This window comes from Typopeltis vanoorti, chromosome 9, assembly GCF_054136105.1.
Source record: "Typopeltis vanoorti isolate ZY-2024b chromosome 9, IOZ_Tvanoo_1.0, whole genome shotgun sequence".
NCBI classification, from domain to species: domain Eukaryota; kingdom Metazoa; phylum Arthropoda; class Arachnida; order Uropygi; family Thelyphonidae; genus Typopeltis; species Typopeltis vanoorti.
This window is the reverse complement of record NC_143557.1, coordinates 125,413,269-125,429,050: the sequence shown is the minus strand read 5'-3', so window position 1 is coordinate 125,429,050 and position 15,782 is coordinate 125,413,269. Positions and strand designations below refer to the sequence as shown.

The following is a 15,782-nucleotide window of genomic DNA, read 5'->3' as shown; positions in this document are numbered from 1 at the left end:
TAACTATAGGGATATAATTTATCAGATAGTAATCATTACAGTGTGTTCAGGATACCATGGTATTACTTTTGTCTGCTTTCACTATTACTGTTTTAGTTTAGTTTTTGAAATATTTTAAAAGTTTAAATTTTTAGACTTTTTATCATCATAATCAAATTCCTGCCATGTACCCTCAAGGGGTGTACAGGATATGATAGTACTACATGAAAAATTTATATCATTACTAACTTCCTATTTACAATTTTCCTCCAAATCAGTCTGCTACTTGTCAAGACTCCAACATTATCAGATTTATATATCTATCATCTAAGGCACTTTGTACCGTATCAATGCACCTACATCTTGGTCTTCCTCTAGGTCGTTTTGCTGCCAACCTGGCAGAAAACACTTGTTTTGCTAATCTTTCCTCGCCCATTCTGTTTAAGTGACCATACCACCTGAGATTAGCTCTGCTAACGCATCCCTGGATGCTGACGATGTCAAGTTCTTTCCTAATATCCTTGTTTTTAATATGATCTTTCTAATCTTTCTCAGGACTCTCATATCTGCAGTCAAGTGCTTTACTTCTGATCCAGCTCTCAGATCTATAAGTTAAAATTCGTATGAACATTGTCTTGTATACTGCTAATTTAGTGTTCAGGCTAATTTCTCTTTTATTCCATATCAATTTATTCAATTGACTTCTACTATACCAGCTTTGTTGATTCTGTTGTCTATTTCCATATTTAATTTACCATCTTCACTAAAAATCGTGCTTAAGTAGCTGAAATGTTTTACTTATTCTACAGGTTCTCCATTCACAACGCAGTTGACAATTTCAACAATTCTGTCTATTTTCTTTGTCTTTTTATTGCTGACCTTCATACCATATCTATTACAACAGTTATTCAATTTAGTCAGGGAATCTTGCAGACTTGTAGTAGACTTATTTGAAGTATAACATCGTCTGCATAAAGCAAAGAACTGACATTAACATCTCCAATTTTGATATCAGGTACCACTTTCCTTCATAATATGATCCATATAGATAATGAATAACAGAGGGGATAATGTACATCCTTGTCTCTCACCAGATTTAACATTAAACCATCTACCTGTACTTCCTTCAATCCTAACTGCTGATTTACAACTCAAATAAAGACTAAGTATTGCTTGATATAATGTCCCATTGACACCATATAACTATAGCGTATTGAATAGCTTCTCTCTTGGCACCTTGTCATATGCTGCCTTTTCGAGATCAACGAAACTTAAATACAGATCTTTGTTATATTCCCATGATTTTTCGACTGTTTATCATAAAGTGAAGATCTGATCCTGACAGCCTCTATTTGGCCTGAATCCAGCTTGTTCTTCACCAAGCTTTTCTTCCACAATTCTTCTGAACCGTTTCTCAAGTATACTAGCATAAATCTTACCAGGAACACTTAGTAGAAAAATACCTCTGTAATTCCCACATTCAGTTTTATTTCCCTTTTTATATATGGGTATTATGAGAGATCTACTCCAGTCATCGGGAATTCGTTCCCTCTTTCCACGCCTTCTGAACTATGCAGCGCAGCCACTGTAAGACTTTAATACCACCACATTTAAGCATTTCTGGTCGAATATCATCTACTCCTGCTGTCTTTGCACATTTCAAGTCTTTTTCTACTTCAAGTATGAATATGTATTCCTGACTATATGCCTTTTGAGTGTTTTTTACCACTGTGCTATCACTGCTTGTTTCGTTTAGCAATATTTCGAAGTAATTACTCCATACTTTAAGGATATCTTTTTCTCCTTTTTTCATGTCACCTTTATCATCTCTAATTCCTTTTACAGGACTCTTTCCTCCATTTCTGAACTTCAACAACCTCCAGAATATTTTGCCACCTTTTCTTGATATTTATTTTCTATGTTCTTGCCAAAGTCCTCCCATGACTTTTGTTTAGCTAGTTTTACACAGTGTTTAGCTTTCTTACATTTGTCTCTGTATTCTCTAAGAGCACAAGCTGACTTATTTGCCAGGAACTTTTGATATGCTTTCTTCTTTTCCTTCACTGCCTCTTTTACTTCCTGTGTCCACCATGGAGTTCTGATTTTTCTATCCTTGCAGACAACCTCACCACATGGCTCTCTGGCTGAATCAAATAGGGTTTTCTTCAAGGTTTGCCACTGAATCTCCAAGATTTGATTCCTGTTCTCAAACTCTTTCATTTTTTCTTCAATAATCTTTTTGTATCTACAGTTCTCATCTGAGAGCTGCTCGACTTTTATTCGCTTTAAAACTTTCTTATGTATTATTCTTTTCAATCTGAAATTTTATCCTGGTCAAGACTAAATAGTGATCACTTCCAATTTCAAATCCTCTGTACACTCTGGTGTCCTGCACCAGGGAGAAAACATCACTATCAATAATAACATAGTCAATGAGACTTTTCTTATTCCTTGCCTCTTCTCTCCATGTGAATTTATGCACATTTTTATGTTGGAACATGGTGTTAGTAATAACCAGTCTATGTCCTGAGCAGAAATCCAATATTTGCCATTATTATTAGATTTGCTCTTTTCTCCAAATTTTCCTAAAATATTTTTGTATGTCTCACAATCACTTCCTACTCTACTATTTAGATCCCCAACTTTTCCTTTTTTATTGTGTCAGGAGCTTTCTCTAGAGCCTCAAAAACTTCTTCCACTTCTACTAAGGTAGAAGTGGAAGAATTTTCTGTGGGACCATAGGCACAAATAAGTCTCATTGTCCAGTTTCCCATTCTGATATTTGCCCATATCACTCTACTTGAGACTGCCTGCCATTCAAGAAGATTAGCCTCGTATTTAATGTTGAATACTATGGCTACTCCTTCTTTTCCTTGATTGTCATTGCCTGAATATAACATTTTATATTTATTGCTTAGAAAGATCTCACCAGTTTTGGTCTTTTTTGTTTCAGTCACCCCTATTATATCGATCTGGTACTTATCCAATTCCTCGGCTAGCTCCATTTCTTTGCCATTCAGGCTTCTTATGTTGATAGTACTGATCTTCAACTCTGGTGATATTGAGTTGAGGTTTGTTTTAGAGTTTGTTCTAGTAGCTGATTTTTGCTGTTCACCCTGATTCCCTGGCAAAAACAACAGGGGCCTTGTTTAACTGGGCAACACCCCAGCCGGTATGAAATTTTGTCATGTTGTACCATCATCTTGTATTTTGGTTTAAGCCAATAAGAATACAATTTTTTCTGCTAAATCCCAAATTGCCAGCCTATCCTCATTCGTTCAGTATCCAGGTAGATACCCAACAGGGTGAAGATTGACATTAGATCAGAAGCCCTGGCTAGTTCTCCACATTCCTTTAAAGACTGTGTGGAGGTCTCCTCTCAGTTATACAGCTTTGCCCCTTAAGTACCCCTTTAGACTTTTTAAAACCACATAAATACATATTATCTCACATTGCCATCTGCTCAGAAATTTGGAAGATTTCAAAACTTTATCCTACAGGACAGAGCTGAAACTGGATGCATAGTAGATATCAGAAAAGAACACAGAAACCATAACTTAATAACTTAATCTATCATAGGAAACCTCTGGAGACATTCCATAGGAATTGATTGGAAAAGGACAAGAGGTATGAAAGAAAATTTAAAGAGGCTTGTAAAATCTTATAAAACAACCAGATTTAACAAGACTGATTTTCTAGGTTTTGGTCAGCATGTATACAACCTAGACAATAATGTACGTCATCGATGCACATTATTGTTCCCAGAGTACCAAACTACATTAACGCTAATCTTTACAAATAAATATAATGATCACATCAGCTGTTGGCTACTTGAAAAAAGACAAGATAGCTTCAGTAAAGAAAAGTCAGCAGAGGAGCCAAGTTTTTTTAGGACTCTAGGCTTAGTAGAGTAACTATAGATCAGACATAAAATTAAGAAACTAAACTGTGAATGAATACATTAATATAGCAAGACTTGACTATAAGGGTTTAATAACTGGATGTCAAAATTAGAAATTTTCTGATTGGTTGAAGTAATTGTTTAATTTTATTTATTTTTTAATTTAATTTTTTTACCACAGGAGGTGAGGCTAAGCAGATTAGTTTTAGACATTATGCAGCTTTCTGTGGCTGCTATGTCTATGGTGCCTAGCGCTTTTTTAATGTGTGTGTGTGTGTGTGTGTGTGTGTGTGTGTGTGTGTGTGTGTGTGTGTGTGTGTGTGTGTGTGTGTGTGTGTGTGTGATATATGTACATGTGCATTTCTGAAGATCACCTTAATGTAAAAGTTGAAATATAGAATTTTAATGTTATTGAAGTTTTCCATCTCAAATAGTAGTTTAATAACTAGGAGCATACAGGATTCTCTGCAGTTTGAGACGTAGACGTTCTTATATCAAGATGACAGAGATCTCAAGAAACAGTAACAGTATTGAGATATAACATGTATTTTGCTCTTCAAAAACTCAAATCTGTCAGACATCACAGCGGATTTCTAGTGTGAGCTTTTCTCGAAGAAAGTTTCACCAAAAATTCTGGGAGGTTTTAGAAATCAAAAGATTACAGCAGGTAATTGTGATATAAATGCTATTATGATTTGGACTAGTGGACAGTGCTATACTATCACGAAACATCCTTGACAACTCTCACTTTCAGGCTTGTATGCAATTCTGATAACTTAATATATGACATAGCAATTGCTAAGAATACGTTCGAAGATGGATGCCTGCAGTTGGTTGGGTGTGATTATATGCATATATTAGTAATTTTTTTTTTTAATGTAAATCTCACCCACAAAAGGATAAACCTATAGAACATTAGTATATTCTGGTTAGACTGAGGGTCAGATAATATTGGAAACCTTGCCATAGAGATCAAATGGAAATTTTAAGTAGGGTTTGGCCTCACATCAGATAATAATGAAAATCATCTGACCCCAAATGATATTCACAGGTATTCAAGCCTGTAGAATTTGAACTCATAGCCTCTTGATTGGAGTGAGATGATATCCACTAATTAACAAGTCCAGCATATTAGTAAAATAGTGGACTTACATCAGGTTTGTTGAATTATCATACCCAACTGTAGGGCCCACAAAGTTTTTATTGTAGTTTGATAGTTTTCTATAGTGAATTGAATTTAGAATGGCATTGTACTTTTGGAGCTTTCATTGGTACCTATTGTTAACCATAGGCTAGCTTAATCTTTTTTTTTTTTTTTTTTTTGGACTATATATTCTAAATCATGGTTTAGTTTCTATTCTAATTAACATCTGGCCACCGACAATAAAGGAAACCAAAAATCCATGCCTAGCAGAACAGTTTGGAGTCCTTACTTTAACTAGTTATTTAAATTATTATATACAAAAAAAATTTCTAATATATTTAATATATATATATATATATATATTTTAGAATAAATTTTAATATGCATTATTTTGTTTTGCAGTTTAATACTTTGAACAATGCTTTAGCTCGTTGCCCACACTGCAGAAAATTGTAAGTTTTTTAAATATATATTTTTAAAAATCTTGTCAATGATATTATAGTTCAGTCTTTAAAATGTCTACATTTATATACTAATATTTAATAATTTACAGTTATTTATTCTTTACACCACTAATTGTTAAGCTATAAGGGTGGGTTATTAATTCATACTTAATTCAGGAAGTTGCTTTAAACAAGCAACTTTGTGTAATCATTAGAACTTGTATCAGTTAAAGGATATCAGCCTTTCAGATCATCCATAAAATCCTATTGAAAATTTGAATTAGCCATAACCTTGATAAATCTTGGATTAGCCATTGTATGAATTTTTGAAAGTGAAGCACTTCCAAAATTTAATATAATGGCTAGTTATAAAAAGACAACTAGACACTTGTTGAATTACAATGAACTCATGTTCAAAACTGCTGCATTATTATTAAATGTTAGTGTAGACCATCATCTGTAGAACATGTGCATATCCATAGAAATATTCTACAGAATTCTGGTTGTGTAAATTAGTGTAAACTTAAAATTCTGTTTCAAATTACCAGTTTCGGTTGTTAGTGTATTTATGATCATGAGACATACATGATTAATTGAATTTTTTATATGTATATATTGTAGTTATGCATTATTTATTTATGAGTAGTCGTGCAATTAAAATATCGTGTTTACGTGTAGCACTAACATATTATGAAGTGAATATAGAAGATTCACTTGTTAGTCTGTCCAAAATAAGTGTTATAGTTTAATGTTTAAAATACATAAGTTGAAAAGACTTACTTAGTTGACTGAAAATGTGAGTTTTTATCACTTTCAAGCAAAGCACTGTGAAGATAGCTTGTAATAGAGGCAGTTTCCCTTACTTCACGACTGAAGTGGAACTGGAAGTACTGTGCGTGCTAGAGCATGCGTGAGTGAATAGAACATGATAACTAAGTAAACAGCTGGATAGAGCTGAGAGAGAGAGATACAGATATGTTGAGATATGGAAGAGTTTTTGGAACAAGCTAGAAGAAAGTTCCATTAATATTAGTCTTTTAGAAAAAAAGATTCTTTGCTGACTCTTATAGCTGTCATGTTATAAGAGTAACTGGAATAACAGGTTGTTGAAGATAGTTATAGGAAATTTGGAATTTGATAATTGAAGTTTCTTATATAGGAAGAGAAATGTTTATTGGATATTAAAAGTTCCATTAGTGCAGTAATGATTTAACAGATGTTTTGATGGATACACTGAGTTGATTTTTAAGTGTTTGATAATTTTGCCTTGGGAATAGTTTGTAAAGGAAGAGGAAAGAGATTGGGAATCTTAAAGATGAAAGTAAAAAAAAAAAAGAAGAAACGTTTTTGTAGGATTTTTTTCTAGAAGGAGGAATGATAGACAGTGTTTGAATTTGAGGACTTTATTGCAAAGCGTGAACTTTTCATATATTCTAACTAAGATTAGGAAATCTTCAGTTATTTCCATGATAGTCGTTTTCAGGAAAAGAACTGTTTCTGCCGAAGGAATAAAGAAACTGTTAAATTCAAGAGAGGTCTCCAGACGTAATTAAGCGACATAATGTTCTTTTTAGCTGGTATATTTTTGGCCCCAAAACCAGATAAGATGTGATCTGTTTGTCTTTTTAGATTTTAAGACAATTTTCTGTTGTTGAAGTTAAAAGTTCAGAATATTGTAAATTTCTTTTAATGTAATTTAGCATTATTAAACTTTTTTTTGTTTTTATAAGGTGTAAACACTCGATTTACTTAAATTTTTTTACTTAATTTACTTATTTATTTATTTACCTATTTACTTAATTATTATTGAAGTTAAGATAGAACTTTTGAGAATATATATATATATATAGGGTCTTACTTGTGTGCTTGGATTTCAGTATAGAAATCTGATACCACTTGCAAACTATTTTTACAGTAGGTGCAATAGACAGGATTTAATAGTTTAAAACTTATTCACAGTGGTGCAATCCATAATAGGATTTAATAAATAAATAAATAAATTAAACTTTTTACAGATTAAACGTTTTTAAAACTTTCTTTCAAATTAGCCATTGTATGAATTTTTGGAGGTACAGCATTTCCAAAATTTAATGTAATGGCTAGTTGTGAAAAGGCAACTAGACACTAGTTGAATAATAATGAATTCATGTTCAAAACTGCTGCAATATTGTTAAATGTTAGTAACTGAACATTTCAAATGAACTCCTTTATTTCTTACTTGTTATAAGGATAATCATCAGTGAGAGAAGAGATCAGTCGACAACATTCAAAATATGTCGCATAACATGTGTTTACTTACTCGTGTCTCAGTCACAGCTGAGTAAACAGGAGTATTTAAGAGAAACATTAGTTAGTTTTGTAATTCAAATAGATGTTTACATAACTCATTATTATAAAAAAAACTTGTTTATTATTATTTATATATTTAATTGTGAATACTTCCTGAAACTTCTGAAGTAACTTAAAGGAACATCCAACTAAAAAAGAGAAGTTAGTTGCAAGTATAATCTGTGAGCCATCTTCAAATAATTTAAAAAATTGTCTTTTCTACCATCCACCAAGGATAAATTACTACCTCTCTTCTTGCTTTGATGTCTGTCATATCCTGTTCATGTCGAATTTCTTATTTTGGACAAGATTGGCTCTTCTACTGAAATTAGACTCTAAGAACATGGGGACTTCATAAAATTCCTAGAATCTGATAAGTTTGGGGTTGTTTCCCATGCCATTGACACTGGGCACAGTTCTTTAGAATCAAACCAGGATAGTGTACTCCAGTCTGTTCCTTGAAACTTGTGAAACTTTATGATACTCCCATTCTAATTGCATGCCTATCTTAAATTTTTGGAAAGTAATCACAAGTAGCTGTTCATATGTTATTGATTTTTGTAATAATGAATAAGTTATGTAATCCTTTAGTTGAATTAAAAAGCTAACCATTGTTTTCCTTGAACTCTAATGTATTCTCCTGTTACTTAGCTCTGACTAAGACACAAATAAACCTGGCTACGTTACTAATGTTTTGAAAGTTATCAACTGATTTTCTCCTTCCCCTGATGATATCCTTGTAACAGGGAGGAAATATACAAAAAAAAATTTATCAACCTCACACACGAGTGGTGTGTATAGACAAGTGATTAGAGAGACAAAAGAATATGTTAATGCTTCTTGAAGAGTTGGAACATTTTCATTGGAGGAAAAACAGTACGGGGGTTGGAAATTAAATTATTGAGTTGGGAGCTGAATCATATATGAATGGAACTTTGGCAGTAGCTGCCAAAGTTGTTTATTCACGATTAGAGAAAGTGAAGAATACTGGAGCAGACTGTCTGTTCCAAAAAACTGCCACCACCATTCCTCCAGCACTGTATTTTCCATGGAAATATATATAGAAAAGACCATGCATAAACAGTATTTAGGAAAAAGTGATTGGAGCAAATCATCTGTTAAGTAAATAGTTTTCATTTGGATACAATCAAATAGGCACCAGGATAGGATAGAAAGTTTGAGAAGAGAAACTGATCTTGGTTGGTGAGTAGCGTTATCAAAAGTGAGGGAGGATTGAGGCATGGTCTTTTTTCTTGCAAATAACAGTATTCTGTTTTTTATTATTATTATTACATGACACCTCCAGGGAGTCCAAGAACTCATCTTGGGCACACTACTCTACTTTGCTAAATACATCTCATCCTCTCCTCTACAACTTAATTATCCAACTATGACACTACTACCATTGGTGCCATCTATCGCCCATCACCAACAACAGCATTTTTTGTCTGTAAATTGCGTGTGTTCTGAAGGCCGATTTGTCTGTAAGCGGGATGAAAAACCCACATCTCCAGTAGAAAAAGCCCTGCTACCACCATATGAGATCGGCTAACTCACCTTCAACTGAAAAAGCCCATATAAGGATTCCCCTCATCACAACGAGAATTGAACCCAAGTCTTTTCCAATCGAAGGGCGCAATGTTCCACTATTCTTCCAATTGCACTGTGGCAGCTAAAGGTTTTCTGTTTTGGTAACATTAAATTTTCACTGTACTAGAGAATGGCTAGAAGATTGGTGTTTAAAGCATTGGTCATATATCTTGAAGTTTGAGTCATCTGAATACTGCATAGTTTGATAAATGAAAAGTAATTAAGTATATTGTTCATTAGCAGAACTGTGAGTAGGAGTGGACATTAGTGAGAGAAGATCATTGATGTATAGGAAGTAGTGTAGGTGAAAGTACAGAACTTTGAGTGACCCTGCAATGATGGAAAAAATCCGTCTGGCATTGCACCCTTCTTTCCAATCAATGAAATGCCTTGGAAATATCAAGGGCAACCAGAAAAGTCTCTAAATCTTTCTGTGGCCTATATCCAAAGGTGGGTGAGATTAGCAAGCAGATTTGCTGTAGAATGAAATCATTCATGTTGGTGATCACTGATTAACTGATGGATCTCCAGGTAGTGAAGAAGCTAATTGTTAAAGACATTCTCTTCATTTTGAGAATATTAAGATGAAGGCAATAAGATGATAGTTTGACAACTGACTTTTCTGTCCTTTTCAGGAACAAAATGGATAACTTGCCCTCCATGCTGTTGGAATAGATGCCAGATGAGTATGACAGGAACATATGATACCACAAAACAAACCATCTCACACTCAGAAATAAAATATACAGAATAACTAGAGACTATTGCCTTGTCCTCCTGATCCAATCACTCTTGAAAAACAAACACTTTCACTTTGACCTGGGGGGGGTGGGAAGAGCCGCTGGCATCTCCAAAAAAATGGCCTTCCCCCAGGGAAGTGTGTTATCACTATTACTTTTCAATATCTACATCAATGATCTCTGCATCTTTCCAGGAACTAGAAATTTTATCTATGCTGATGACCTTTTCAATGGATTTTCAAGTCCATTGAAACTACTCTATCACTTGCCTTAAATAGCCTAACCACATACTATACCAGCAATCAACTAAAACCAAACCCCTTGAAAACCCAGACTGGCCTTTTCCACCTTAACAATAAGGAAGCCAACGGGAAGCTACAGATTTCTTGGGAAGGCTCTAATATAGAACATTCCTGGAACCCAATCTACCTCTGTGTGACTCTCGATTGCACCCCTCATGTAAAACACACACAGAAAAAACAAAGGCAAAAGTGAATGCAAGAAACAATATACTAAGAAAGCTTAACTTCCTCCAAATGGGGTGCAAACCCTAGCACGCTGAGATCTTCTGCCTTGGCCCTTTGCTATTCTTCTGCTGAATACCCCTGCCCAGTATGGTCCAGATCCTACCATGCCGAAAAACTTGGTCCAGCATTGAATGAAAGCTGCCGCATAATTACAGGATGCCTGAAACCAACACCACTAAAAGACCTGTATACTTTGGCTGGTATTGCACCCTCCCCCTTCCTTCAATTCGAAGATCTGCATTCTCAGCTGACGAAAGAAGCAAATAAATGAATGATGAACGCCACCCACTATTCGGTCAGACCGCCTTGCCCCAAAGACTAAGATCCCAAAAAAGCTTCCTGGCAACTGTTGAACCACCTAAAAACCTCCCAGAGACAAGACTTCAACAATGGCTTGCACTATATCCTGAAAATAATACTGGTATTCCAACAGCCGAACATCTTCCACGTGGTGCCCACTTGGACTGGAATACTTGGTAAAGCCTCAGTAGACTTCAAACGACAGGACACTACAAACAAAACCTCATCAAATGGGGCTACCTCACTGGCCCAGACAGTTGTGAGTGTGGGACAACCCAATCCATGGAACACCTTCTTTCTTGTCCCTTTCTTCCATCATCTTGCACAAAAGAGGACCGTATATCCTGCACAGAAAGAGCAGTTGATTGTTCAAGATACTGTAATAACATCTGACCATATTTATTGTATATAAGTTATGTATAGTTTCCTTTTTTTTTTTTCATATTTAATTATTATTCCCTTTATAATTCACCTACCAAATCTAAGCTAATCTCATTGTAGTGTATCCTAATTTGTTGTAAATCATGTTGAACTTATTACTGTACCACTTGTGTTTGGATATGAAATAAATAAGTATGACATCTTGTAAAGGCAATATAGCATTGGTGTTTGTTCTGTAGTGTACTATCTGCACCGAGGAAAGTGGGCTTATCAAGTATGAGTATGTTTCTGATATCCTTCTGGCAAAAGATCAGAGGAGGCATAATGTGGGTTGTTAGTGGAATTGTAGGAGATTTACCATGGTCATTTAAATAAGAGCTACATGAGAAAGACTAATGTCATAGAGGTCTGCTTTTTATTTAAGAGATGTTACCATTGTTCCATCAGGATGTGAGAGAGAAGTGAAAACAAAATAGGACAAAAGATTTGTCCAGCAGCTTGACTGGTTTATTGGTGCAAAGACAGCAAAGGTCATACTGCACAATAACTCAGGTTACAGTAGTACAGAAGCAATATAAAAAAATATAGCAAAATAAGTAAATAACATGTTATGCAAAAGGGAGGGGAAAATGTTCAATCAAAAATTGATCAGTGCTTATCTATAAATAAATTTATATTTATGATCAAATGCGTTTCTATAAGTTATTTTTAAAAAGTTTTTTTTTAAGTTTTCTCTCGTCAATCTGATAAGATTTTCTTGAGTGTACAAGAGCCCGATCAGTAAAATTTGGATTCCTTTCTCAAGTGTTACTTTGTTTACACATAAGTAGTCACCAGCCCTCGATAGATAAGAATTTATCAAATGACTGCAACTCGCGTAGAGCCTAGCAAGAATGGCTTCCTCTATTTCTAAGTTACTAAATTGCCAATGCTTAATTTCAGACATAATCTCATGCAGTTTACTTGTCATTGCTTCCTACCACGATTAATTATATTTGCTTTTGGTTAGATGACAGTATTACACATAGACACAAGGATTCAAATAAAAATATTTCCAGATATTTCAAACAGGCTAACAAATACAAGGCAGAACATTAGTGTTAATAATGAGTTATTTAAAATATATGAGCCTAAGGAAACAACTATTGATGATTGATGAGAATTGGATTTTCCCATATTTTTGGTAAGGATAGGCAGTTATTATTACCACCCTAAGACCCCATGGAGTCAGACTCATTCAGGTTAGGATGATGGAGCAGGAGTTCAGCACTTGAATCATTTTAATGATTTCAAACTTTAATCATCAAATCAAACCAAAAGATACTGTGTTCAGTATCGATTCCACGTTGTGCTAGACCTAATTTCTAAGATATCTTCTTAACAATGTAGCAAGGTAAGATGATTGTTCTAATATTTTCTCCACAGAAAACTGGAATCATAAAAACTATATCATGTTTATATTGTATGCTTCAACCCACAAAATCTCAAGCAGGAACATCCAACATATTATGTAACTGAATGGCTTCTCACTACAGACTGTGCAACATATTTTTGATTCTTACAAGCCTACCTCCAATAACCCTAATATAGTATGTAGAGTCCTATTTCCATACATTTCAAGTATTTCTGAACCAGTTTCAAGAATCCTTAAGAAATACAATGTTGTACCAACATGTGTTCCATGTGGTTTCCTTCTTCTAAACAACCTGCACTTTCAGTTCCTGTCATCCAACAAGTCCCATGTGATTGCCACCTTCCAACAGACAAACTGAATGTCTAGTGGAGAAAAAATTGCAGGAATACTAATTTTACATCATTAACAAGAAATCTTGAAAATCAGGTCTAGCACAACATGGAATCGACACCAGCCACATGCTTATTCCACATTGCCGCTTGATGTTTGAATGCTTATTTAAAGAGTGCCGAAGGCCTGCTCCATCATCCTAACCTGAATCGTCATGACTTAATCAAAATATGGGAAAGTCTGATTATCATCAGTTGTTTGATTTTTTTTTTTTTTCCAATTACTACATCTCTTCTGCATTGCATTGTTCCTTATGCCATCACATGACTGTATGTTTGAAATAATCCATTATTAACACTAATGTTCTGCCTTGTATTTGTTAGTCTATCATCCAGTGATGATGATAACCTGGATAATCAGGTTGAAATGTCTGAAAAGAATTTACTTTAATCTTTAATTAGTCTGGAAATAATTCTACATGTAGTGCATATTGTGTCTACATGTACTGTTGTCACATCTCTGTCACAAATATTCCTAAAAATCTCTTGATTAATTATCTTTGACTTTAATTAGCTGTGTATATGGGACTGATAAAGTTTGTGGAGTGCCCTAGGGTTCTGTACTGGCACCACCACTTTCTAATTTGTACATTAATGATATAGCTTTTTTTTTTTTTTGAAGAATTTATGAATTTTAGTCTAATAAATGAAGATTTATAGTGGACTAAATTGAAATAACCAGGAAGTGCAATAAGTTTTTTCCCATTACAGGTCATCCGTAGGTCCATTTGCAAAAAACAAGGGGAATATATATCTGATATTGACAGTACTCTTTTTGATACTTGCAATATCAATTACAGTAAGTATACAATCCATTAATTGGTTATTTTTAAAAGAAATCATAAATGTATAAATGTTACCTGCATTAATATGTAACATAACTAAACTAATATGTTATTTTAATATTGTTAGTTAATATGATTGATTAACTTGATATACATTTCAGTAAGTACTATCATTACTTAGGCTTCTATGGAGTGAGGACATGCTAGAAATGCATTGCTGGTATTTCCTTCCACTTGAAAAAACAGATGGGATATAGAAATAATTTATTAACCACTCAACTAGTTTCATGAAAATAGGTGAATAAACTAAAAAAAAAACAGGTAACAGATAATGTATGTAATGAAATATTTGATAACTGGAATAAACATGACAAGTGCACATTTGCTATGAAATTGTTTGCTGGTTTGTGTAGTTTGTGTTTCTTTAGTAAAGCAACTTCTGTCCAATGGAAATTTCTTAAAACACGCTTAGTAGAGAACTTTCAGTGTTAAAGGTGAATAAATTTGAAAAATGATTAATCTAACAAAAAATGCATTGTATCACATTAACTTCTCTTATAAGATGTAGGAATAATGGAATCATTCCTTGATTTTTAAGGTTAAAGTTCCCCACTAAGCATGCTTTAAAAATTTTCCATTGCATGGAAGTTGTCTTACTAAAGGAATGCATAAACCACACAACATTTTAGCTTTTTGAAATTGACATCTGGTCTTATTCAGTTCATTCAGGATTGTCTTCCTCCCCTCATGCAGATGTTTGGAACAGTTTAGATAGAATTACCTATGAAAATTGGAGCACATATTAGTCAACAAAGAAAGAATGAAGAAAAAAATTACAAAACCTGATCCCAGAAAAAGTCTCAATGGCCAATTTCCCCATAATAAAATAGTCAACATATCATCACGTACATTATCTGATTTCACTAAGATTTCAAAATTAGATATCATGGCCAATGTGAAAAAAAGCCTTCAGAGTCTCTAAAGATGTGACATATTTTATTCATATCCAGAAACAGCTTCTATTCTTCTGCAAGCAAGACTAGTGCACATTTGTGCACTAGTTTTAAGTAATATTCTAGTAATAACAATACTGTTAAATTCTATTAAAACTCTAGTAATAACATTACAAAAATTGACCAATTAGCTCTACAAAACATTAGACAGGATAAGAGCATAATAGTTCTATAATCTGACAAAGGCAACACAACAGTTTGATGAATTCTACAGAATACGTAGAAAAACTGCAATCTTTACTGAATGATGCGAACACCTATATAAAACTGTCACAACCCAACTGGGTCATTCCCATAATAAGACCAAATATGATAAAACATGCTGAACTTGTCTAAAGACACCAAAAATGCCTCATATCAGGACACTCACTGGACCCAAGAATTTATGGGGTCCCAAAAGTGCACAAGCAGGGTCTACCACTGAGATTCCATTGTGGCTGCAAGACATTCTCCAACTTCATTGCTATCCAAATATCTAGCAAGCCTGCTAAGCCTCCTACATTGGTAAAGCAATCTTTTATGAAGAATACAATACACTTCATAGAATGCACCAAAAACATTACAATAGAATCTGCTGATCTGCTTGCAAGCCTAGATATAGTTAATCTGTTCACCAATGTACAAAGAAACCTTACAATTACTACAAGACCACTGGACACCATGGATCTCTCAAACATTGCATTTAATAACAGTTTTTTCAAATTCCAAAAATTGAGCAGAAAGAAGGATTGGCAATAGGCTCTTCCCTTTCTCCCTGCTTAGAAAATTTATTCATGGGATGGTTTGAAGAGACAGCCATACAGTACCATGGAATGCATCCTAAAATTTTGCTCGGATATGTCAATGAC

At 34.1% G+C, this 15,782-nt stretch overlaps 1 protein-coding gene across 1 annotated transcript in view; it reads left to right on the top strand.

Moving 5' to 3' along the window:
- Positions 1-15,782, top strand: part of LOC150103506 (type I phosphatidylinositol 4,5-bisphosphate 4-phosphatase-A) — a 150,074-nt gene that overhangs the window by 67,697 nt on the left and 66,595 nt on the right. Inside the window, exons 5-6 of the mRNA XM_090397953.1 lie at positions 5,427-5,476; positions 13,848-13,935. Coding sequence (XP_090254079.1) covers positions 5,427-5,476; positions 13,848-13,935 — 138 coding nt within the window. The remainder of the gene's footprint in view (positions 1-5,426; positions 5,477-13,847; positions 13,936-15,782) is intronic.